General features: G+C 30.6%; 6 protein-coding genes across 11 annotated transcripts; 3 read left to right on the top strand and 3 right to left on the bottom strand.

Moving 5' to 3' along the window:
• Nucleotides 1-162: 162 nt before the first annotated feature.
• LOC122627842 (phosphotriesterase-related protein) lies at nt 163-1,981 on the bottom strand. The gene is made up of 7 exons (XM_043809433.1): nt 1,821-1,981; nt 1,605-1,764; nt 1,335-1,525; nt 1,100-1,258; nt 865-1,029; nt 551-771; nt 163-468 (listed from the first exon to the last, which is right to left on the bottom strand). The coding sequence occupies exons 1-7, from the start codon at nt 1,846-1,848 to the stop codon at nt 337-339; spliced, it is 1,056 nt and encodes a 351-aa protein (XP_043665368.1). The 5' UTR covers nt 1,849-1,981; the 3' UTR covers nt 163-336.
• Nucleotides 1,982-2,904: 923 nt separating this feature from the next.
• On the bottom strand, nt 2,905-8,053 carry LOC122627806 (cell division cycle protein 27 homolog). Of its 3 annotated transcripts, none has more exons than XM_043809359.1 (13): nt 7,899-8,053; nt 7,326-7,401; nt 7,099-7,246; nt 6,639-7,022; nt 6,281-6,575; nt 5,995-6,183; nt 5,669-5,915; nt 5,341-5,521; nt 5,024-5,249; nt 4,799-4,926; nt 4,397-4,718; nt 4,173-4,320; nt 2,905-4,087 (listed from the first exon to the last, which is right to left on the bottom strand). In XM_043809359.1, exons 1-13 carry the CDS (start codon nt 7,920-7,922, stop codon nt 3,954-3,956), a joined length of 2,502 nt encoding a protein of 833 aa, XP_043665294.1. In that variant the 5' UTR covers nt 7,923-8,053; the 3' UTR covers nt 2,905-3,953. The 3 variants fall into 3 exon arrangements, with proteins under 3 accessions (XP_043665294.1, XP_043665292.1, XP_043665293.1); XM_043809357.1 differs by having other exon boundaries at nt 6,254-6,575; nt 7,899-8,052; XM_043809358.1 differs by having other exon boundaries at nt 2,905-4,084; nt 6,254-6,575; nt 7,899-8,052.
• A 1,057-nt stretch (nt 8,054-9,110) lies between these two features.
• LOC122627795 (RNA helicase Mov10l1-like) lies at nt 9,111-14,650 on the top strand. 2 transcript variants are annotated; one of them, XM_043809340.1, is made up of 7 exons: nt 9,111-9,251; nt 9,337-10,191; nt 10,266-11,142; nt 11,276-12,168; nt 12,228-12,797; nt 12,865-13,110; nt 13,205-14,650. In XM_043809340.1, the coding sequence occupies exons 2-7, from the start codon at nt 9,367-9,369 to the stop codon at nt 13,577-13,579; spliced, it is 3,786 nt and encodes a 1,261-aa protein (XP_043665275.1). In that variant the 5' UTR covers nt 9,111-9,251; nt 9,337-9,366; the 3' UTR covers nt 13,580-14,650. The 2 variants fall into 2 exon arrangements, with proteins under 2 accessions (XP_043665275.1, XP_043665276.1); XM_043809341.1 differs by lacking the exon at nt 9,111-9,251 and having other exon boundaries at nt 9,361-9,500; nt 9,584-10,191.
• Nucleotides 13,945-16,738, bottom strand: LOC122627823 (eukaryotic translation initiation factor 3 subunit E). Of its 3 annotated transcripts, none has more exons than XM_043809398.1 (9): nt 16,525-16,738; nt 16,341-16,457; nt 16,069-16,230; nt 15,861-15,983; nt 15,549-15,781; nt 15,367-15,484; nt 15,086-15,297; nt 14,767-15,004; nt 13,945-14,076 (listed from the first exon to the last, which is right to left on the bottom strand). In XM_043809398.1, exons 1-9 carry the CDS (start codon nt 16,612-16,614, stop codon nt 14,047-14,049), a joined length of 1,323 nt encoding a protein of 440 aa, XP_043665333.1. In that variant the 5' UTR covers nt 16,615-16,738; the 3' UTR covers nt 13,945-14,046. The 3 variants fall into 3 exon arrangements, 2 of the variants coding, with proteins under 2 accessions (XP_043665333.1, XP_043665334.1); XR_006326932.1 differs by having other exon boundaries at nt 13,993-14,076; nt 14,655-15,004; nt 16,525-16,686; XM_043809399.1 differs by having other exon boundaries at nt 13,993-14,076; nt 14,741-15,004; nt 16,525-16,685.
• A 401-nt stretch (nt 16,739-17,139) lies between these two features.
• On the top strand, nt 17,140-19,196 carry LOC122627830 (zinc finger CCCH domain-containing protein 15 homolog). The gene is made up of 7 exons (XM_043809415.1): nt 17,140-17,311; nt 17,447-17,654; nt 17,801-18,042; nt 18,129-18,332; nt 18,453-18,627; nt 18,712-18,909; nt 18,987-19,196. Exons 1-7 carry the CDS (start codon nt 17,243-17,245, stop codon nt 19,094-19,096), a joined length of 1,206 nt encoding a protein of 401 aa, XP_043665350.1. The 5' UTR covers nt 17,140-17,242; the 3' UTR covers nt 19,097-19,196.
• Nucleotides 19,197-19,440: 244 nt separating this feature from the next.
• On the top strand, nt 19,441-23,798 carry LOC122627798 (cap-specific mRNA (nucleoside-2'-O-)-methyltransferase 1). Its single transcript, XM_043809344.1, has 3 exons — nt 19,441-20,049; nt 20,274-22,815; nt 22,994-23,798. The coding sequence occupies exons 1-3, from the start codon at nt 19,995-19,997 to the stop codon at nt 23,460-23,462; spliced, it is 3,066 nt and encodes a 1,021-aa protein (XP_043665279.1). The 5' UTR covers nt 19,441-19,994; the 3' UTR covers nt 23,463-23,798.
• The last annotated feature ends 67 nt before the right edge of the window (nt 23,799-23,865 follow it).

The following is a 23,865-nucleotide window of genomic DNA, read 5'->3' as shown; positions in this document are numbered from 1 at the left end:
CCCCTATCGTCTTCGTCTCTCATTCTATCTCGTCGTTTCTCGTTGTAAACAGCTGATCCCGCACAAAGTTCGAATACACACGCGTATCACTGACGGTGAAATCTTCCTAACAATAAAAAGTCATTTATCTAGCTTCGAGCGAAAGAATAATAAAATATACAATTAATGCATGAAAATAGTTTTATTTCGCCAATGCTTATATATGTATATAATGGGGATACGATATGTACATGTAATAGGTATGGAAAAAAGATTATCTTAATTTATTAATAAATGATCGAATAAAATGTTAATTCAACGAGTGCATTATATATATATATAGTAACAAAAAAGAATTTAAAAGAAGAGCCACTCTTTCGGATTGGTAACAATCAACGTCTCTATTTCCTCTTCGGAAAATCCTCTCATCCTAAACTTCGGGAGTACGTTGTTGAAGAGATGAGCGTAACCGTGACCTCCGTAATTAACCTGGGTGAAGAAGCAAGGCAATAAAAATAAATGTTATAAGTAAAAAACAAAGAAAGAATGATCGATCAAACATTATACGTACCAAACGATGTTTAGTGTGAATATCATGACTCATAAGTACTCTTTCTAGTTTCCCCTCGTCTCGTAAAATCTGAACGTAATCGACACGTTGTGCATCGGATAACATGTCAACTAATGGATTCAATTGATAGAAAGAACATTCGGTACCAAAGAGATCAAACTGACAATAACACCTAGTGTCATCCGCGAATTCCAGTAGAGCTTCTTTATCGGTGAAAGTACCTGTACATTTTCATGGAAGATGATATAAATCTTGCAAAGAATGCGAAGAAGGAGTGCAAAAGCAATGCGTTGCAAAGAAAATGTTGGCCATACGATCGAGGTGAGACATTACAGCCTTGCGCGAATCTCCGCCCGCTTCCTCGTAAATTCTGATTATTTCGGCAGGTAAACTCGAATCTCTTCCTGGATGGAAACTAACGGGGCATCGTAGTTGTGCTTGAGCTGCCGCAGTAGCCTGTATCGAGCGTCTCTCAAAATCTATACGAATCAAGTATAAATATCAATACGATATACGTATACGTGCATTGTGATTTTTATTCCAACGTACCTTCGATCGGCAAAGAAGTTCCAACTTCTCCGATAAATCCCGTTTTGATCAGGGAACACTCCTCGCAACCTTCGGTCATTTCTTTCATAATCACGTTATACATATTTTCGATGGATAAATTCAAAGTACTAGCGTTCTGTACTTTCGCAACGTAGAATCCTTAAATCAACAAACATTAACGAGTTGATAGAAAAGCGCTGTGATGTCAAATGTAAAATTAAAATCAAAAAAATACCTGTGCCAGCTATAATATTAATTCCAGTCTTTTCACTGAGCGTTTTCATCAATAAAACATCGCGTTTCAAACCGTGGCTACTGTTTTCCACTATAGTACCACCGCCAAAGTAGCGAAGTAATCTTAGATCTTCTAACACGGCGTAAGCGGTTTCGACATCATTGAATTTGATATTATACATGTTACTATATCTATGTAAATAAGACAATATTTTATAATTATGTACAAACATACAACTATATCGAGCGATTTCACATCTTCTTCGCTTACGGATACTGTTTCACCAATCCGAGAGTATGAAGCTTGATTTGATCATTCAGGAAACGTGTCAATCTATTCGGTGGTGCTGTGTAAAACGCGGTAAAATCCACAGCGACATGTTCGTGTGTCAAAACTCGGCCGAGTTCTGGAAGTCTTATCCTTCCAAGCACTAAACAAACCTTATTATGAGATCGTTAAATATTTAAAGTTAACGAATCTACTCACCGGTTTGTACGCTTTCAGTCACGTTCATCTTTATATAAAATATATCAGTGATATTCTGTAAAATCGGAACGATATATAGAAAAATATTAAACGCGATCAAGCAGTCACGATTTTCCTCCTAAATACAAGCGTACGAACACTCTCTTACTCTTTCCAACCGTTCTACCACTGGGATGCTTATCAAGCTCTTATATAATGTTTACTTACTATTATTATTATTGGATCTTTGACGATACAAAAACTGAATTTGAAGGTGAGATGAACGGAAACCATGTCAACTTGTACTTCAAAGCAGAGAACACAAATACATTATCCCCTTCTTTATTTATATTTGTTGCAAGATTTTCTTTATAAAGTAATAATCGCGCTAAGTCGCTACGAAATCATAAGATTCCTCTTGCTTTCGTATTGCAATTTCCCAAGGACGAAGGGTTTATAAAAAATGGATGAAAACGATAAATAAATAAATAAAAAAATGGACGAACTTCGTCTCGGTGGGATAAATAAGAGGAAGAGAAAGATACACGAGATGATTGTATTATATATACATGTACGCGTATATGAATCGATAATTTATCTATTTTTTCGTTACGTGCATTTCACTCAGTTGTGTACAATATAAAATGCTACGTCCACGTGCACAACTATGTCACATGGTGTACACAGTACATAATAATACTCGTCTCAACGTAACGTTTCATATAACTTCAATATTATATACGTGTGTACAGATACAATCGCTTTTTATGCGATCAAACTACATGTTCACGTTTCCAGCACGAGAAACTCGGTGCGTTAAATAGGAATTTAATAATAGTACTGTGCACGCACTTCAAGATTTTTCATCAACTCTTTAACGCCGAGTGAACACTATATCTCAAATATATATTTACTCCTAGATAGAACTAAGAATTTAACGTGTTTAAGTCCGCGTTAAAAAAAAAAAAAAAAAGAAAAAGAAAAAAAAAGGGAAAAAAAATAAAGAAAGATAAATCTGGCACGACTCTAGAAGAGCCGTTTCAACCTCGATTTCATAAAGGACGAACATGTACGATTATTTGCTGCCTTAAAAAAATTGGATGCATTTATGCTTGTACAAACGTTTTTGTGTGTGTCGTATATTTTAAAGACAACATATCGATATACGTTTTATTTATGCGAAACGTAATCTCGCCCGTACGATTAATGTCCCGGCAGTATGCGTGTATTGCAAATACGAGTACATTGATTCGCCATTGAATATACACAACCGTTCGATCGACTTTTTGACATTTATCATTCGCAATCCAAATTGTCTTCGACAGTGTCGTTTGCGAAAAAGATTCGATCGATCAACGCGGTTTTACCTCATCGTATGAATTGCACGGTCGTCCGACGGCTACCTTTGTATAGCCGAGTATGATTTCACGATCCTTGAATTACCGATAATAATTATATATAGATAATAATAATATAATTATAATAAAATAATAGGGAGATATATACCATAATAATAATTTACATTTACACAAGACTTCTCTTACTTCCTTACGCAATTAATTAATTATATTACCTAACTATATACGGCATGCTTACGACTATATTCGCTTAGGTTTTATAACGCGGTACAGTCTCTACACAATAGTTGATTCGTAAGGAAAATGATCGAATGTTCGAACGAATATAAAAGGGAACCGCGATATAGTAAAAAATATACAGATAAACGCGTAATGTACAAGTCGATGAAAAAGATTAAGTCAATCATTAATTTTCTCATGTAAATTGTTGCTTTTCTCATACTCATCGGATCTGACATAAACGACATGGAAAGCACGAGACATAAATTCTAGTTCATTACTTAAAGAAAAAAGAAGAGAGAGAAAGAGAGAAAGAGAGAGAAAATATTACAGGTTCTCATAGTACAAGGCTGAGAAACGCATTAAAATACTACAAAGCTGGTAACAAAAATGGTAAAAGTCAGTTCTTGATTGTTTCAGATCCTATGTAAATCAAATTAGTAATAATTCAATAAGCATCGATCCAGAACAAGCTACATCAGCTGGAAAACTTTCGATTAAATCAATATGAAGGTGATATATAACAACGCGAAACAATGTTTCGTTCTACAAATCCATTCCACATTACACGACATCTTCATAAACTGTCATCACTGTCATCAGCAGGTGCTTCAACAGGAGGAACATTTCCATCAAGTATCGGCCCGTTTCCTTCTCTGTTTGTATCAGTTTCGTGTTCCATAGAACTATTATTTTGAATTTGTTCCTCTACTATAAATAACGACGAAAGAAATTTAAATGATTATATTTTTATCAGGACAAAATGAAAAGCAAACGATTAGATTTGATAACCTGCCTGATTGTGTTCCCGGAGAATCTTCATCACCTTGACCTGGACTTAATATAGCTTCTTTTATTTGACTATTTACACCTTTCGGGTCTAAATCTGTTGCCCAACTAAAGTACATCAGTGCAAGATGAGTATTTCCTAGTTTCTTATGCACCTTCAATGAAAATAAAAATAAGATAAAGAAGAAAAATGAATAAGAACGATATTACATCGAATAAAGAATATCTTACCTTTCCTATCGAATAATAGACTAGAGATTCTTTGGGCACGATATTTTTTAATTCTTCGAACTCTCGTAATGCTTCGGCGTGCCGACCAATTGAAAAATTAATGGTTGCACGATGGAATTTACAAAGAGTATTATTAGGATCGTTAGTAATAGCAGCATTTAATGTTCTTAAAGCTTGATCGGTTTTTTTAAGGGCATGTTGTACGACACCTATATGGCACATGATTGCCGAGTTCTGTGGATTTATTTGCAAAGCTCGTTTAAAATGTAATTCTGCTAAGCTATATTGTTCTTGTTTAGAAAATATTGTTCCCAAGCCAAACCTAAAATACAAATTAGCATTGAAAATATATTTTTTTATGAAACTATGAAACCATAAAGTATAACATTTTAAATCTTTTACCATGCATTGTAGTGTCTGGGATCAAGTCTAATTGCATTACGAAACGCTGTAATTGCTTTATCCAATTCCTCAGTCATAACATATTCATGACCAAGGAGTGTATATGCATATGGAAAATTAGGATCTACCTAAAAAATTTGAAAATAGTATTTTATTTTGTAGTAGGTAAAATGACTTTGTTTATTATAAAGCAATACTTTTCGTGACAATAATTTAATTTTATACCTGAATAGCTCTTTGGAAAAACTTGATCGCTGTTTCATGCTCAGTTTGAGCAGAGAATAGATTACCAGTGGCACACCATGCAGCTGGTGAATTACGATCTTCGGAAACGAGTTCTTGAGCCAGCGTAGAAAGTTGTACTTCTGCGTGCATATGCCATAGAACTGTACTATATATTTCCATTAATTCAGTCCTTTGTGGTTCTAATTGTCTGACTTCAGCAAAATAACTGTGAGTTTAATATCGAATTAAATTTAGAATTGTTTAATATATATATTACTTGATATTTTTCTAATACGTAATAACATAGTATCACTTGCCCAGCTGATTTTTTGTAATCTATCATCTCAAAATGAGCACGTGCTAACATAGACAGTACCCATCCTGTATTATAATGTTGCGTTGGAAGAACACTAAGGATCTCAATAGCTTGTGCACAATTGTACTGGCTTAAATGTTGATATGCCATACCAAGTTCTTTTAACAAAGACATTAAACCTTCTGTAAATAAATAAATACATATATACGTATATACGTGTATATATATATATACGTGCGTGTATGTGTGTGTGTGTGTGTGTATATATATATATATATATTACTCTTTGTTCTCGGAATAAAACATTATATAAAATATGTGGAATTTACCAGCACATTGTTTTTGCAATGTCACGGCACAATGAGCAATGCTACTTTGGTTATTCAATGCATTTACATTTGCTACAGCCTTTTCAGACGTAATTGTTTCATTCTTCTCTTTTTCATTTCGATTTCTCTCATTTAAGTCATTAAAATTAGTTTTATTTAAATTTGTCTTGGATAGTCTTGCTTTCGCTTTTCTTGATGGTGACTTAGGTGTTGCAAATTTATTTCTATTAGGTGACTTATTATTTTCCTACGGTAAAGATATAATAATTATTATTAATAACTATATTATCGAATTAAGCAGTACGTACAATTCTAACAATACGTACCTTAACCGAATAACTGTGACTGAACAATCTCGACGACCGTCTAACATTTGTACCCTGAAGAGTAGGTGGTGCAGGTGCAGGAGTACTTGGTGTTACTGTGACTATATTAGCAGTATTACTTGCATTACCAGATTGAGAAAATACTGGTTTACCTTGTTGTAAAGGTGTTTCCTTCCTTGAAATAAATTGCTAAAAAATATATAAAGTTCATTTCAATGTACAATTTAAACAAAATCTACTATTACATTTTGTCCCTTACCCCTACATGAGCCCTCAAACTACTAACACATTTTGCTAAACTTTTTTGGTCATTTGCTTCTGTAAGAGTCGTATGAGAAGGTAAAACGGTAGGTTCAGGCGTGTTGCTTTCCAATGGCAAGATACCAAAACTAGGTGTAAGAGGACTCATAGAATTACTGAACATACTCCGATATCGAGGAAGTTTAGCACGAGGTGATATCGAAGAAGGATGAATATAGTGTGCAGGTATACTTTGCGGGCTTTCTTCTATAGACGAATACAACCGTACACTAGGTGCTACGTTGTTTATGATCGTTGCGGTTGTAGTTTGCACAGGAGTACTACAATAAATTATTATCATCATAATACAGATAAATTAAGATGAAAAAAAGGCGAATATTTACCTATTAGTGCCATTTGGTGTAGGAGTACTATTTGTATTGTTAACAGGTACAATAAAATCAGGTTCTGGAATATAACTTAGAATTGGTGTTACACCATGGCACATAGCAAAATTATCTAATTTGTCCAGATTGAAGATCTTTGCTGGATCTACTTTTTCTCCTACATTACATAATTCTTCGAAAGAATGCCATAAAAATGGATTCATTTTTAAAGCCAATTTATGTGCTTCATTGCCTTTAGCAGTGCGCATCATTTTATAATAAATTTTAGCTATTATCTGCAGTGAAAAACATGCCTGTTCACCAAATTGAGTTGTTATCTCTTCTAAACTTTTTAACTGCTTATAATATCCTCCGATTATTGCTGCTTCTGCTTCCGCATACCTGAAAACATTAAATTAAAATTGACAATTAAACATCAGAAGATCGAAATCTTACATTTATATCTCTTTTCACTTACTTTTCCAAATCATAACAGCACTTTGCCAAAAGAAACCTACATTGTGCAGAGCTAGGTGCCTTTTTAGAAAGTAAGGCATGAGCTTGTCTAACTCTTCCTGAACGGTAATAACAAGTTGCCAAAAGAAATAATGTTTCTTCTGTATCCACTGTAAAATACATTAATTATGTATCACCAGCATAAAAAGTAATTGTCAAACACTAAAATATTAAAAGACATGTTATTACCTTCCGCGCATAATCTTTCTGCCAAAAATATTGCATCTGGATAAGCATAATGATTTAAACAGTGCCATATGGCTGCCTGGAATTACAAATATAAAAAGAAAGTAATCAATGTGATACAATTGTACTCATTATCACACAATCATAATATATAAACACAACCATAAACACTCCTGAATTAGTGTGTAAAAAAATATGTAATTAAACATTCAACAATTTGCCTAAATAGAAATTTTTATAACAAAAACTCGCGCGTTTAATAAACTATTGTAATTATTTATAAATATTTGTTTTCCCATATAAAATCACTGGAGTAACAGTTTTCAAGGAACACAATATAAGATAGTAAATGTTAAAACAGCGCAAGTTCTTTATGTAGTTAATACTAAAAAAAGAAAAAAAGAAAAAGATAACTTTAGAAATTACTTCATAATTTGCAGAAATCAACATTTCTTACTAAGTAAATACACAAGAGAATGGCCTTAATTTTGAGACGTCAATATCAATAAGTGTGGATGTATCCCGTCTAAAAATTATACGTCATCTATAGTTCTTCGGGATATCTGCTGTGTTTACCTGCACTGGCTCCTGCACAATCATCGTTTACACCGCGGACGTGATCATAAAAAAGAATAATATCTTAACAGTTCTAATAAAATTTAATTAGGAAAATCCGAAGTCGAACAACCGATGCATATAAAAATTCTTCAGGAGTCCATCTTTTGTCGGATTCCTTTTGAAGTGAGCAACTGACTTCACAGAGAAGGTTAGCCAACGTACTGAAAATCTTTTCTCTATGTTTCAAGCTTTATTTTTTTGTCGACGCTTAAAAGATTGCATTGCAAATTAATCTTAACTTAATAATAAAACGTATTTCCAATACTACAAGCTTCAAATGATTGTTAAGTTTAATAACAATCTACTTATTTTGCATAAATTGATAAAGCAACAAATCAAGTACTACGAAATAAGATAACTATAGATAACTTCAATCGTTTCCATTAAGGTCTATACATACATGTAAATTATTTTCCATATCGTCAATTCTATGATTGGCTGCTAATGACAAATTGTTTATTATTGGATACTCGAAAATACCGTCTTCTATTTCATTGAAAAATTTGTTATATTTCTAAAGTTAAATATTCGATAATTTCACATATGTTCATTGACTTTTGTTCCATAAACTTTTCATAATAATACTTTATATTAGAGAATTTTTTATTCAAATTAAATATCATATTTCTTATAATCCGATAATTATGAATAATCCAATGAGAGTGTTGCTTTGTACGGATAAAGAATTCAAATTGTAATTTATATGTGATATACTATATATGTATTAAGGTGTATACACGTATTATACACACCCGCATAAAATGTTTTAATGTTTGATTTTTTGATTCTTTAATTTTTTATCATATAGATGTAAATATCGATGTTTAAAAGTACACGTACGATTTGCGTGAAAATTATTTTAAAAAACGGTATCTCCTTTTTTATTTCTTCTTCTAATATTTAACAAAAATACTAGTATAAATAATAACAAATTTTTTTACAGCTATTTTACTGATATCCCAAATTCATAAGGAAAGTATATTATTAGAATATTCAAAGATCAAAATTGAATGGACGAAATATTGAAGATTAGACGATTGTCTATTAGTAGCAAATTATGAACACGTCTACGTTATCGTCAAATACTTTAGGACATTCGACGGGACAAAGAACATCAGAATCACAAGATTCAGAATTGACATCTAGTGGATCCCATACATGCAAAATTTTAAATCAAATAAAATCTGAGCTACAAGAACAGAAGCAACAGAAACGACTGTTGAAAGAATTGCATCTGAAAAGAGTGCAATCGTTGCGTAAAGAATTGGAATACCTTAAAGCAACCGAGTGGAAATATCAACCTATAGATCGGTACGTGTTTGATTTGTCAGTTAATTGTTTCTTATTGTTAGAAAGGTTGAAGAAAATAACATTATAAAAAATGTAATATTCACAGATATTTGGACCAAAGTTACAGAAACTAAAAATGTTATCTTTCATGTATAATATTATTAATAATGTTTTGAGATATAAATTTTCTCCGCAACCGGAAGAAGATGACATAAATGTTGTCATAGCTAAGCTTGAAAATGCTAAGGATGAAAGTACATTGACATCGAAGTATGAAGAACCCTATAACAAAGAAGGATGTTATTATAAAACAGGAAATGTTACGTTTGTCAATGATGATTATATTCTTATAGACAACCGTTATATGTGCGATGCAACCAGTGTACTAATTGGTAAACCTAAAGTTGGAGATATGGTTTATTACTTAGCGTACAAAAAAAATGAGGATAATGATCAAAAAATATGTAAGATTATATCTGTAATAGAAGAGTCTTGGGATAATACAATTACTGTATCACAAACAAATATTGACAAAGCAGATATATTAATAAGAAGTATTATCGGAAAAGTAATTAGACGAGAGGGCAGGAAAGCATTCATTGATCCTAATGACATTTGTATTGATCTAGATAAGATAAATTCTGAATTTATCCCTGTAGTTGGAGATTGGTTGAAGGTAGAATCTTTGGTAGAAGTAAATGAGAATAAGACAGATTTAACTGGAGAAATTTTAGAAATTAGTAGAATACAACCTTTAAGATTCAAATTGGATATTGATGTTATAACTGATTATGATCCTGTAAAACAGTATGGAACAATTGGAAAAAGTATTGTATTTAATAAAGCTGCTTGTGAATCTGGTTACATACCTTATGTAGGTGATAAAGTAGCTAGTGATACTATAGAAAGTGATCAAGGCATCTATTCATGGAGATCTTTGTCTGTAGTACCATTAGTACAGGCAAGAAAATTTTCGTCATTATACAATAGTACCTAATTTATTTAAATATACAATTTATGATAATTTATTTCTAGGTGTCAGGTAAAACTAAACAACTTCCAACTTCAGAGTCTTCGCAGCCTTCACAAATACCACAATTCAATCTGGATACTTTGATTAAAAATAAGTGTGGCATAATTATTAGTAATGACTTAAAAATCAATATAAATATTCAAGAAGAGAAAGATGTATTTGTTTTAATACAGAATACAAGTTCTGCTAGTCATATTTTATGTAAAGGGTGCTTCATGTCAAAGAAAGCACAATCACAATTATCTTTAGTATGGCCTGCAGTTAACCAAACTACTACTTTAAATCCTTCTACAACAATTTCCTACCAATTTAAATGCAGTGCAAAATTTGTAGGAATTTCTGAAGAATTATTTATCTTTAATTTTAAAGGATTCCAAATAGGAAGAATTTTTCAAATAATTGTTAAACCAAAAAATATCTTAGATACTCAAAAAAGGCACTTTTATAAAAAAGATAACTATGTTCCATTTATAGATCAACAAGAAGAATCGATGTACGTTCCAGGGATACGACCCTGTAAACCACCTGCATTTATAAAAATGCGTAATGGTGTGTTTAAAGTACCACGGCGATTTTGGGATGCTGTATTAAATAATTTAAATAAATCACAAGTTGAACATGAAATTGCAGTTGGAAATGCAATACCTTGTTTATTACAAAGATTATGTTTTGAAACATATAGAGATCGTTTTCATGCTTTATTGTATTTGGAAGAAATTGATCAAACTTTTACTATGCAACAATATGACATGGAAAGTGCTGTAATGAAACATTGTGGGGATTATCTGAGTTTAAAAGTAGTTGGTCTAGCAGAAAAACGACCTTCTCTCCTTATTGGTGATAAAGCTATAGTATCCTTTAAATGGGATAAACATCAAGGTATATATATTTATTTGCTTTTATTAACAGACTAAAAGGTCTTTATTCTGTTGTTATTTTTGTTATTGTTTCAATTGAATTGAAATGATATATTCAAATAAAAAATTATATTTATTTCTGAAACCATTATTAGGTAAATTGAAATATGAAGGATATATTCACAAAATGACAAACACAGAGATTTTCCTAAAATTTAATAAAAAATTCCATCAGGAATATAATAATGAAGATTGTCAAGTAACATTTAAAAGTTCTACTACTGTTATGCAACGTTGTCACAATGCTGTTAATTTAGCAGTATTACATTTAGGAGCTGAATTTCTTTTTCCTACACGTATTATTACAAAAGATCCACAAGTAATTTTAGATGTCATTGATACCGAAGAGAAAGCACCTCGTGAGAAAAGAGAATGTAAACGAAATGGATCTGTTTCATCTGTATCTTCAAGTACAATTAGCGATAGTTCTGATGGTAAATTATTGCCAAAAGTATCAGTTGCAGAAAGACTTTTTAAAGTCAAACCTATGGAACAACCAAAGAATATAGCAGAATATATTAATTTAGTCACAGCTGATCATGATACTGATAATAACACTAAGAATATTAGTGAATTTAATAAAGATAAAGATAAAGATAAAGATAAAAATAAAGATACTTTTATTTCTTCTGACATAGGATGTAAAAAGCAAGTAGCTCCAGATTCTTCCAATACTCCTAATGATACAGCTTTAGATAAGTGTATCTCACAAATAAAAGAACGGAAATTAATTTGGTTTAATAAAACTTTAAATTATTATCAAAAAGAGGCTGTAAAAAATATCTTAAAAGGATTAGCTCGTCCTTTGCCATATGTGATATTTGGTCCACCTGGTACAGGAAAGACTGTTACTTTATGTGAAACAATTCTACAAATATTAACGATTCTACCTGAAAGTAGACTTTTAATCGCTACACCATCAAACAGTTCAGCAAATTTAATATTGGAGAGACTATTGGATAGTAAAATATTGAAACCTGGTGACTTGGTAAATATTTTTTATTTATTTTATTTGTATTTAACTATGTCATGGAAGATAATTTTTAGGTACGACTTATAGCGCATCATTGTCTAGACGATGGTACTATTCCAAAAAGATTATTGCCATACTGTGCAACTGCAGACATTGCTGTAGAAGGAACACGTCATAAATTAGAATCACCTGTCCAAGGTCCTAAGATTAATTGTACTATGAGTACACTTGGACGTCATAGAATTACAATTGGCACTTGTATTGCTTTGGGAGTATTATACAATATGGGCTTTTCTCGCAGTCATTTCTCTCACGTACTAATAGATGAAGCAGGCCAAGCAACAGAGCCAGAAATTATGGTACCACTAAGTTTCATTCATGCTAATCATGGACAAGTAATTCTTGCAGGTGATCCATTACAACTTGGTCCAGTTGTACAGAGTAGATTCGCAAAACATTTTGGTTTGGAGGAATCATTCCTCTCAAGACTACTTTATCAATTTCCTTACCAAAGAGATCCTGAAGGATTTGAAACTTGTTATGACCCAAGACTTGTAACAAAACTTGTTATAAATTATCGAAGTTTACCAGAGATACTAGAACTGCCCAATTCATTATTTTACAACTCTGAATTACAACCAAAGGTACTTATATTAATATCTCAAATAAAAAAATATTCCTTGTAATTTTAAATAATATATCATTTTCTAGATTTCATGTAAAAATAGTGACGAAGCGCAGCTTTTACGATCATTAGCTGAAGAATTGCCTGAAAGGACAGGATTACCACCAGCTATACTTTTTCATGGAATAAAAGGAGAAAATTTAAGAGATTATGATAGCCCAAGTTGGTATAATCCTGAAGAAGCAACACAAGTATATCTTTACCTTTTAAAATTATACAAGCATGGAATTTGTGCAGAAGATATTGGTATCATAACACCTTACCAAAAGCAGGTAAAAATTATAAATATATACATAATTAATTGTACTAAACATACTTATATATATATAAATGATTATGTACCTTATATCTTTCCTTATTATAAAGGTTTTGCAAATTCGACAATTGCTTTTGGAATTAAATATTGACTGTCCAAAAGTCAGTAGTGTTGAAGGATTCCAAGGACAAGAACGAAAAATAATAATCCTTTCAACAGTGCGATCCTCCACAAATTTTATCAGTGAAGATATCAAACATGCTTTGGGATTTATTGCTTCACCAAAAAGATTAAATGTTGCGATCACTCGAGCACGTGCTTTACTCATTATTCTTGGAAATCCTGAATTATTAGTTGAAGATCCATACTGGAGAAGTGTTCTCATCTATTGTCTTGACCGAAATAGTTATACTGGATGTAATTTCGTACCATTTCATCTTAATAATTCTTTTACAGAAACAGATAGTATATTGGATGAAGCTTAACATGTCATGTATACGTATATATCATTGGTATTGTAAAATATGTAAAAGATATCAATTATTTTTATTTTTCTATCATTTTTTTTTATTAACTAGGTGTTTCAACGCACTGATAATAGTCAGAAAAAATAAGAAAGCACATAATGAATAAGAGAAATATATTAAATTTCTCTATTTAAATGTAATCAATAATAAGTAAATGTAATCATTTTTTATGTTTTAGAAAAAGTTTATTATTTCAAAAGATCTATATTGATTTTTTCAAAATGAATAAAACATTTTTTTTTTTTTTTTTTTTTTTATATAGTAAATATGATAGATTTTTATACAATGATGTACATAGCTACGCATCCAGCAGTAATACAGCGTATTCTTTAATAAGTTTATATGCTCGAGATAAGTTATAATGCTGTGTATCATCTTTGTATTCATATATTTTATCATACAGTTTTGTATAAGATGTTTAGACGTCACACATCCATATTCCAAGAACGATGATACTGTAAAAAAAAATATGTTTATTTATAATTTTTAAAAACAGAAGTATATTATTATGGATTCTAAATTCTTAGAATAAAGCACAAATAAAGCAATATTTTATTTATAAAAAATATATTAATGTGTTACAAAATTTAAAAATTCTAAATTGTTAAATAATTTTGGAAGTTCATAAAAAATATTTTTTTTATTTTTGCTAAATTACTATATATTACTATGATGAAGATAAATCATACAAAGAATGTTAATGTATAAAATATCTTGTAACTTAAGTAATCTATGCAAATAAATAGTGATGCATCTTATATGAGGCTGACAATGAAAACGCAAGAAAAAAAAACAATTATATGTTTTTTTATATTGTGTGCGTTTGAGTGTGTGTGTGTGTGTGTGTGTGTGTGTGTGTGTGTGTGTGTGTGTGTGTGTGTGCGCTGTGCGTGTTATATATACACACACATAAAATAGTTTTTTTCACCATCAGCAATGTAACTATCCTGTCATGCTTTGATGTAAAAATCTTTTGCTTGTTGATATTAATAGCATCAAACTTTTTATAATAAAATTATTGACTTCCAACTACCTTTATTTCCACTATTATTGCGATTTGACAGATTCAAAACAAAGAACAAGACACTCTAAGTGGATTTTGTTACAAGCGATACTGACCTCTATTAGTTCCACATTATACTTACTGGATCCTGATTTTTCGCTTTTACTTTCCGTTCAATTAGATTTTCTAGAGCTTCGCTCCGTACACTTAATGTTTCGATTTTTTCCACCAGTTGTTGGTATGGAGATGCTGGCTGTCCACCCATTACAACATGTCCTAATTTACTGTCTATTTTTGCATCTAATCGAGCATTACGAATTAAATTAACTATCCAACATTCTGCTACATCTGCTTTCATATTTAATTTTTCCGCAAGCATTCTGGTAAATATAAGGATTATTTCAATTATAAAGTATCCTCTTTGAAATATATAATAATAGTAATAAATTCCGAAAATATACCCAATACTAATACATTGATGAATTCTGCAGAAAGTTTCAAAGATCATTAATCTAGCATTTTCCACAAACTCATTCAACAATGCAATAAGGAAGAAATCATTGAATACAACGGTTTGACATTGTCGCAATTTCTTTCTTGCGCCGTCAAAATCAAAATTAACATACAAGTGTTCCAAAAACTCAGTAATAGGATCCCGATATGTGTAAGATTCCTAAATCATGAAGAATGAAATATAGATGTGCTACAAGGAAACAAAATTTTTATAGATGTTTAAACCAACCTGTTGTATCACTTTTACAAGATCTTTTAATATAGAACGTCGAGAACGATTGACAATTACCGCTGCAGCTAAGTAACGTAATATATGTGGGCACATTGTTTGTATAGCATTTAGATAACTGCAAAAAAATAATATGTAATAAAGCAATAATTAAGAAAGATATATAGCGATGCGATACATACTGAGGTCGATAAAGAAACATTTCAATAATCAAATCTCTTCCCTTAACGTGATTAAAGAATACAAACAAGCTCCAATGAATAAGCCATGTACGTAACTGTAACACTTGTACAGAATTTCCAATAATATTACTATCAATATATTCTCTTAACTTGTTTACATCCTCAAGTGCAGTTTCCCAGTTTTGTACAAGAATCTCTGAAGCTAACTTGCCCCATAATACATTTAAATAATTCTAAGTAAAATTAAAAAGAGTTAGATCTGTTTACATAATATCAAAGATTATATAATTTAAAATAATGATACATAAATACCTTGTCAGTTGGTGGCATTATTAGCATGTAAAAATAGAGATATGAAGTGGAAACAGAATAATTACCACATTCATAACGATAATGTGCAAGTTTTACAAAGTTGTCCATCATTTCTACCCTAAACTATAAGATACAATTTAAATCAATCAATTGCGATAAAAACTATATCTTACAAATGAAGGATGATTATATCAATTACATAACTTACATCAGATTCTTGAGTAAGATAATTACTCAAAGCCTTTGAATCTCTCATGTTTTCCATTTTCTTCATTACTTCTTCATTATTCATTAACGCTACAACAACAGAAACATTGTTTTGCAATATGCTAAGTTCTTGCAGAACACCAGCACGCCTGGCTTTTAATTCCTGTAGTAATAAATATTTCAAATTTTTATTATAGTATTACATTGATTATATGATCAGAAATACAATAAAAATCCTTGATAAAGTTACATTTATATCTAATTGACACATACCTCTGGAACTTCCAAATTAGGATACAATTGTTTTCGAATATCAATTGTATAATCTATCATATTAGTTTTACTAAGAATATCCAATTTTGCTTGAAGTAATTCATCTTCGTCATAAATCTATATAATAATAGAACATGATATAATTTGGCAAAAAGAGACGCGAAAAAATATGTATATTACTTACTTGTTTAGCAGATAAAAATTCAAGAAGTGGGAAAACCAAATGACGATCCAAATATTGTCCTATTCGAGAAGTTAAATCGTATTGTGCCATCGTGATTTCTAACAAATATTATAAACGTTGACTCTAACCACACTTAAAAAAGGAATGTTTCACGCAACGTGTTCTCCATAAAGTTTTCCATAAAGTTACTAGCGTAAATAATCGATAGATGATAGCATTGACAATTCCAATCGTTGGACAACTTCATTCGACTCTATTATAAATGATTCAATTCACGAGTCCATACATAATAGCCCGTTTTCATAGTATACAATAATACATATTCTTACTATTAATACTATATATTTTTTGTCTATTTATAAAAATGCATTAAATTGTTGTATAAAATAGATCTTCATTTATTTAAAACAAGTATGTATATATATATATCTCGTAACTTGAAAAGTAAAAACGTATTTAAATTGAAAACTTACCTACACACTAGAAATGACAAAACTTTCTAAAGTTTCTAAATGTCAAACGGTGGAATAGGGTGTTCTTTCTTTGTAATATTTAAAAGCCTGATCGAACTGCATTCTATTAAATACTTTCCTTAGTAATTTAGTCGCTCCGGCGATCCGGTGAATGGATGGAAGGTTAGCTATGCTAACATTGTATGAACAATATTTGATATATTTTTAAATTTCAAGTGGCTTTGTGAATTTAAAATTTTAACACGATGCCACCTAAAAAAGCACCTGCTCCGAGCAAAAAAGCGGAACAAAAGAAGAAGGAGAAAGTAATCGAAGTATGTAAAAGTATCATATTTTTGTTAAAAATCGTTTCTCGTATTGATGTACACGTGTAATAACACGAATAATTTGTTATAACAATGCATACTATCATTTACTAACACGTGTATCTTTTCATATTTTATTTGTAGGATAAAACCTTTGGTATAAAAAATAAAAAAGGTGCAAAGCAGCAGAAATTTATACAACAAGTAGAAAAACAAGTAAAATCTGGTGGTGTTAATCCACGAAAGATAGAAGATCCTAATGCTAAAAAACTTGAAAAAGAAAAAAAATTGAAAGAACAGAAAGAATTAGCACTTATTTTCAAACCAGTTCAAGCACAAAAGATAGACAAAAGTAATTTCTGATAAAATTTATTTATTTTTCTTTTTTTTTCTTTTCTCTCTTTTTTTTTTTTTTTAATCATTATAATCAATTATGATAATAAATTTACTATTTCTAAGAATTTTTTGGAGATTTTTTAACATAATTGGGATGTACAGGTACGGATCCAAAATCTGTTATTTGTGCATTTTTTAAGCAAGGACAATGTGGAAAAGGAGATAAGTGTAAATTTTCTCATGACTTAAGTATAGAACGCAAAGCTGAGAAACGATCTTTATATTGTGATATGAGAGATGATGATAAAGAAGCAGATACTATGGATAAATGGGATGAAGACAAGTTAAAAGAGGTTGTAGAGAAGAAACATGGAGGAAGTGGTCACCGACCTACTACAGATATTGTATACATTTTAATAGACTTTATTATTATTTAATTAATATTAATGTAATGTAATATTGATATTATATTAAATACTTTAAATTGTAGATCTGTAAACATTTCTTAGGAGCAGTAGAAAAATCAAAGTATGGATGGTTTTGGGAATGTCCAGTTGGTCAAAAGTGCATATACAGACACGCGTTACCACCTGGTTTTGTTCTTAAGAAAGATAAAAAGAAAGAGGATAAGAAAGATGAAATTTCATTGGAGGATCTAATTGAAAGAGAAAGAGCAAATTTAGGACCTAATCAAGTATGTGTTTATTCTTGTAAAATTTGTTCCATTTATTAAACTGTTATAAATTTGAATATCTAATTAAACCTAACAGTATTGCTTGAAATAAAATATTTTCTCACTCTTTATACATTGCAGACAAAAATAACTTTAGAGACCTTTTTGGCTTGGAAAAAGAGAAAATTACAAGAAAAGAAGGAACAAGCTATCAAAGATGAAGAAAAAAAAAGAAATGATTATAAAGCAGGTCGTCAAGTGGGTATATCTGGTCGTGAAATGTTCTACTTCAATCCAGAACTTGCTGCTGGAGATGGTACTTTTATTAGTATTATATGTCTTGTCAACTTCAAATTGACCACAATTATAATTAATTTCCTTATATGTTTGTTTGCATCAGGTATTGATGATGGTGATGAAGCAATATCCAGTTATGTACGTGAAGAAGATGAAGAAGAAGAAAAGATTGAATACAGGGAACTTGATATGGAGCGACTTGCCTTTGAAGCTAGTGAGACTGATACTACGGGTATAACAGTTGCATCTATAGATCGTTTGAAAGCTAATGGTACTGCTGAAGACAATAAGGATAGTACTGGTAATATACTTTATAAATTAACAATTTATAGAAATGATAATGGCGTTCTAATAATCTGCCATTTTCTTTTCAAATAGTGACTGTAGGAGAAGGTGCAACTGCCTTAGCAATAAATGAAAATCTATTTATGGAAGAAGATTTAGAAGATTTAGAAGAAGAATTAGGGGACCTGGACTTAGAGGAGTGATCCAGATGTCCCATTCTTATTTCTCCTCTCAATATATTAATAATATTTGCCTATGATCATATATCTGTATTGTCCAGAGATTCATTAGTCATAAGCATAATGCAATGTGTCATTATTTACTTCAACCTATAAACAGGAAACCTAAAATTAGATACTGAGGGCTGGTCTCGCGTAAATAACTAAAAAAAATGAACATCATCTTGTTACAACAATATTTTTAGCAATTTTTATTTTATACATTCATTGGAATACATAAATTTTAACTTTGTCCTATCGAACTCAACGCAAGCCATTGTTGATATATATATTCTGAAACAAAAAAGAAATCTGACCGTACGGCCGATTTAGGGTTTGGTTTTTTCTAAGGGTTGGGTTTTTCCTATGGGTTGGGTTTTTCCAGCAACAATTGATAAATCACCCGTTAGGAAAGTGAAAGTTATCCCAACCGACGGATGTCCAAGTTTGCAACCATACGACGAAAAAAGTCAATATTACTTTTGCATCTCAAAATTATATTCCTCGCATATTGCACGTTTTTTTAATTAAAAAATTTTATTTTTGTTTATCAAATTATTAAATAACACTTAGATATAATTACTAATGATTAATCTAAACTCTAAAAGTATAGATCGATGTGATTTTCTCGTATTAATTTTTACAGTTGGCAACAATGATTCGGCATGAAGTTGCTTATCGCGATATCTCGAAGTGAGCAGTGCGTTGGTAGACACCACGCATTAAAGAGCGTCTTATACTTGCGACGCGTTGCAAGTAATCTCAAGTAAAAAGTGTACTGCGAAATGTATATTATTTGGTTTTCATTAATGTTGTTATAACGGAATGAAACAAAGAATTATTAGTATTAATAAAAGTGTGAATAATTAGTATTAATAAAAATATGGATAAAATAAATAATTTTAACAGCGATCTTTTTCTGTCAGAGAATGAATATGGTATGTACAATTATTTAATACTTTTTCACATTTCTTTTCTTAGATGTTTCTTTAAATAAATATATAATAATATTTTCTTGATTTTTAAAGATATTAATTTTGTATATAGAGTTTAATTGCAAGAAGTATTTTTCAATCTTATATCTACTTCAATGATACTTTACTTTATTACATTAAATTATTATAACTTTTTTTCTACTGATTATTTATCTATTTTATTGTAGACAGAAATGATGGCGATTATAATGATAATGAAGTTACAAGATATCATGATGCAAAGAGTAATTTCAAATCGAAAACGAAAAAGAAATATCGTACTTCAGCTTCCGAAAGTACAGTTAAGAAAAAGAAACGAAGCAAAAAAGGTACTGATGTAGTTTCGAATAGAGAAAAAGAAGCTTCCATATCGAATATTAACGATTATGAAGGCGATTATTCGAAAAACTTTAATGAAACTAACAACGATCCTGAATTTGAGATAAAACATATATCTCATGGTCCATTTTATGAAGACTTTAACAAAGATACACAGGTTGATAGAATACAAGACATGACCTCTCCTTTCAATACTGAAGCTTCTGTTTCTAATGTATCAAAGGGCATTAAAAGACGTCATATATCGACTGACGACGATACAGATGATGACGATCAGAATACATGTAAAAAGTATGGTGAAGATAGACATAAAGGATTTATAAAAGATAATATAGAGTACAATATTGATAAAAGCCTTGAGAAAAATAGACAAAGTCACTTAGAACCGTTCTACGAAGATTTCAATAAAGATCAATTTGAAAGTTCGTATGAGATGACCGCAAATTTTAGCGAAGATACACCAACATTCAATATATCCAAAAGTGGCAAAATAAAGTACAATAAATCGTTTGATGATAATAAGTCATTAAAAATAAATGAAAGTAGTGACCAAAAAAATTCTTCCAAGAAAATTTGTTTGGAAAAAATAGGAAATGTAACATCAAACACAACTGGTAATGCTACTAATGGAAAGGGAAAAGCAGAACTTATGATGGAAAAAATGGGATATCAAGCTGGTAAAGGTCTTGGAAAAAATAATCAAGGTCGATTAGAGCCAGTACAAACTTCGATGCAACGTGGACGCAGAGGAATTGGTCATTCTTATCCTGAACTTGAAGCTGCGAGCCTTAAATGGGACCCTAAAGAAGAGATAATACAAATTAAAGAAGATATGGAATGGTTGCGAAATATACACCATCATACACTAACTACAAAAGAAATGCACGATTGGATGGTACTGGGTCCAAAAAAAGAAACAATACATAATGAAACAAAATTCTGTGAATCAAAAATAGTTAAAGATATCATAAATTCAAAAACAATATTTGATAGGATAGATAAAGTAGAAATGCGTAGAGCAAGAACACGTTCCAATCCATATGAAACAATTCGAGGTGCTTTCTTTTTAAATCGTGCTGCTGTCAAAATGGCGAACATGGACAAAGCTTGTGATTTTCTATTTACAAAACCGACTAATTTAAAAAACAATGAGCTACTGTATTTTGCAGACGTATGCGCTGGTCCAGGTGGTTTCAGTGAATACGTTTTATGGAGGAAAAAGTGGCATGCTAAAGGATTTGGTTTTACTCTAAAAAATGAGAATGATTTTAAACTAGGTGATTTCTATGCTGGATCACCAGAAACTTTTCATACCTTTTATGGTCCGAAAGGTGATGGTGATGTATTTGATACGAGTAACCAGGAAGCTTTCAGAGATTTAATAATGAAACATACTCATGGCAAAGGTGTACATTTTATGATGTCAGATGGTGGATTTTCAGTTGAAGGACAAGAAAATATTCAAGAAATTTTATCGAAGCAATTATATTTGTGTCAATGTTTAGTTGCCCTGATGATAGTAAGAGATGGTGGTAGTTTTGTAACTAAACTATTTGATCTCTTTACGCCTTTTAGTGCAGGGCTAGTATATTTGATGTATCGTTGTTTCGACGAGATATGTATTTGTAAGCCAAATACTTCAAGACCTGCAAATTCTGAAAGATATCTAATTTGTAAAGGAAAGCGACATGATACATATGATGTTATGAAATATCTATTTCATGTAAATAAATTACTATTAAAGCGAGACGAAGATAAGGATGTTATGGAATTAGTTCCATTAGAAGAATTAGAGATGGAAAAGGAATTTTTGCAATATTTGAGAAGATCTAACAATAATCTTGGAAAAAAACAAATTATAGGTCTTCTCAAAATAGCTGCTTTTTGTGAAGATAATACACTTTTTGAACCAAGACAAGCAGATATGCGACGACAGTGCTTGGAATATTGGGAACTACCAGATGAAAGTCGTACAGTACCGGCTTTTTGTAAACCGCAAGATAAAATCAAACATCTCATTAAAGAACGTGATACCTTACTTTCATATCAGCCACAAAAATTAACAGTTGACAATATCAAGCAGACTATATTATCTTCACCATATGATTGGCTATGTACACCTTGTGGTACTGGACAATTTACAGAACCTGATAAAATGGCTACATTTTATATGAGTATGGGAAGAAGAAAAGTATATCGTTATATAAAGAATAGTTGGGATCAAATTAATGACCTTAAAATAGAATTACCTCCTGACACCCTTGTATATGCTGAAGTAATAAGTGAAACCACTAAAGAAAGAAAAAGTCAACACAAAATATTTGCACTACATATTTTAGATGCTTGGATACTTGGTGGAGAAGATATCAGTCAAAAATATTTGCCAGACAGGTATGTATATATATTATGTATATAATGTGTATATTTATAAAATTTATTTATTTACACTTAATTTAAAAAAATTTATTTACATAGAGTTTAGTTTTATTTAATTATTCTTTTTACAAAACTTATATTTTAACAATATATCAATTTATATTTTCTAATTATTACAATATTCTTTATACAGGCATGAACTTATAAAAAAATTTTGTGAAGCTTTATGGAAACCATCTCCTAATGATTTCGCAAGAGTACGTGCGAAAGAATTATATCCCTTTGATCCTGATATCGATAAAAAGATACAAATTTTTCGACGTCTTATGAAAAATAATCGTCCAGAGTTAACTTGTGATATACCAAGAACATCTCTAGACGATGAGGATACACCATACTTCGTACCAAAAAGTGTCATCTTTTTAAGAAGTACTAGTCGACCTTGGTTTCGATATAAGAGTAGAAGTCAAAATGAAACATATGTTCATAATAGTAAAACTAATGAATCACATTACGATATACGAAGGCCACCAGCAGCAGAAGCTAAATTTGAAGAAACATTTTCTAATAGTATTATATGGTTTTGGCCTCATGATGAAACACTTTCTATGGAAGCTGTAGTACAATTTGTTAGAGCAAAATGTTTAGGAACAAATAGATAATAAATAATTATGATACAAACAGCAAGAGTTAGACATATGATATATATACCAACCTACATATGGTTAAATATATATAATATAAAAAAGAATCTTTCATTATTTATAATAATGATACTCATCATTTCTGCTTATATTTTATTTAAGCAGAAATTTTTAATTAATTTTGTTTTGTTAGATTATCAGATTTAAGTTATTATTCGAATAAAATCTATGACGAAGCGTGATTACATATGTTAAGTTGTATTGACTTGTACGTTTTCGATACAAGAGATAAAACTTTTATATGAAATAATCAATTTTTGTTTATAAAGCTAAATAAAACACCTTGTTACAATATGCATGCAAGTATATTCTATATAATATTTCTTTAGTGGTATTTTGTTTTGTCCCAGTATACATTAAT

The sequence above is a fragment of the Vespula pensylvanica genome, chromosome 3 (assembly GCF_014466175.1).
Source record: "Vespula pensylvanica isolate Volc-1 chromosome 3, ASM1446617v1, whole genome shotgun sequence".
Taxonomy (NCBI): domain Eukaryota; kingdom Metazoa; phylum Arthropoda; class Insecta; order Hymenoptera; family Vespidae; genus Vespula; species Vespula pensylvanica.
This window is presented reverse-complemented; position numbering and strand designations above follow the sequence as displayed.

Bases quoted from the DNA above. Each gene is read 5' to 3' on its own strand.
- LOC122627806 (XM_043809357.1), bottom strand. From the start codon at position 7,922: ATGATTGTGCAGGAGCCAGTGCAG. The intron at 6,184-6,253 runs GTAAGGGACAAA...TATATTTTTTAG, and splicing joins GTTTGAGGGCTCATGTAGGG to CAATTTATTTCAAGGAAGGA. The intron at 5,522-5,668 runs GTAAATTCCACA...ATTTATTTACAG, and splicing joins ATTGCAAAAACAATGTGCTG to AAGGTTTAATGTCTTTGTTA.
- LOC122627830 (XM_043809415.1), top strand. From the start codon at position 17,243: ATGCCACCTAAAAAAGCACCTGCTCCGAGCAAAAAAGCGGAACAAAAG. The intron at 17,312-17,446 runs GTATGTAAAAGT...TTTTATTTGTAG, and splicing joins AGAAGGAGAAAGTAATCGAA to GATAAAACCTTTGGTATAAA. The intron at 18,910-18,986 runs GTAATATACTTT...CTTTTCAAATAG, and splicing joins AGACAATAAGGATAGTACTG to TGACTGTAGGAGAAGGTGCA.
- LOC122627842 (XM_043809433.1), bottom strand. From the start codon at position 1,848: ATGAACGTGACTGAAAGCGTACAAACCG. The intron at 1,526-1,604 runs GTAAGCGAAGAA...TTATTTACATAG, and splicing joins GGATTGGTGAAACAGTATCC to ATATAGTAACATGTATAATA. The intron at 1,259-1,334 runs GTATTTTTTTGA...TGTTGATTTAAG, and splicing joins TAATATTATAGCTGGCACAG to GATTCTACGTTGCGAAAGTA.
- LOC122627823 (XM_043809398.1), bottom strand. From the start codon at position 16,614: ATGGCACAATACGATTTAACTTCTCGAATAGGACAATATTTGGATCGT. The intron at 15,298-15,366 runs GTTGGTTTAAAC...TTCATGATTTAG, and splicing joins TTGTAAAAGTGATACAACAG to GAATCTTACACATATCGGGA. The intron at 15,005-15,085 runs GTATATTTTCGG...TATATTTACCAG, and splicing joins CATCAATGTATTAGTATTGG to AATGCTTGCGGAAAAATTAA.
- LOC122627798 (XM_043809344.1), top strand. From the start codon at position 19,995: ATGGATAAAATAAATAATTTTAACAGCGATCTTTTTCTGTCAGAGAAT. The intron at 20,050-20,273 runs GTATGTACAATT...ATTTTATTGTAG, and splicing joins TCTGTCAGAGAATGAATATG to ACAGAAATGATGGCGATTAT. The intron at 22,816-22,993 runs GTATGTATATAT...TTCTTTATACAG, and splicing joins CAAAAATATTTGCCAGACAG to GCATGAACTTATAAAAAAAT.
- LOC122627795 (XM_043809340.1), top strand. From the start codon at position 9,367: ATGTTATCTTTCATGTATAATATTATTAATAATGTTTTGAGATATAAA. The intron at 12,798-12,864 runs GTACTTATATTA...ATCATTTTCTAG, and splicing joins ACTCTGAATTACAACCAAAG to ATTTCATGTAAAAATAGTGA. The intron at 13,111-13,204 runs GTAAAAATTATA...CTTATTATAAAG, and splicing joins TAACACCTTACCAAAAGCAG to GTTTTGCAAATTCGACAATT.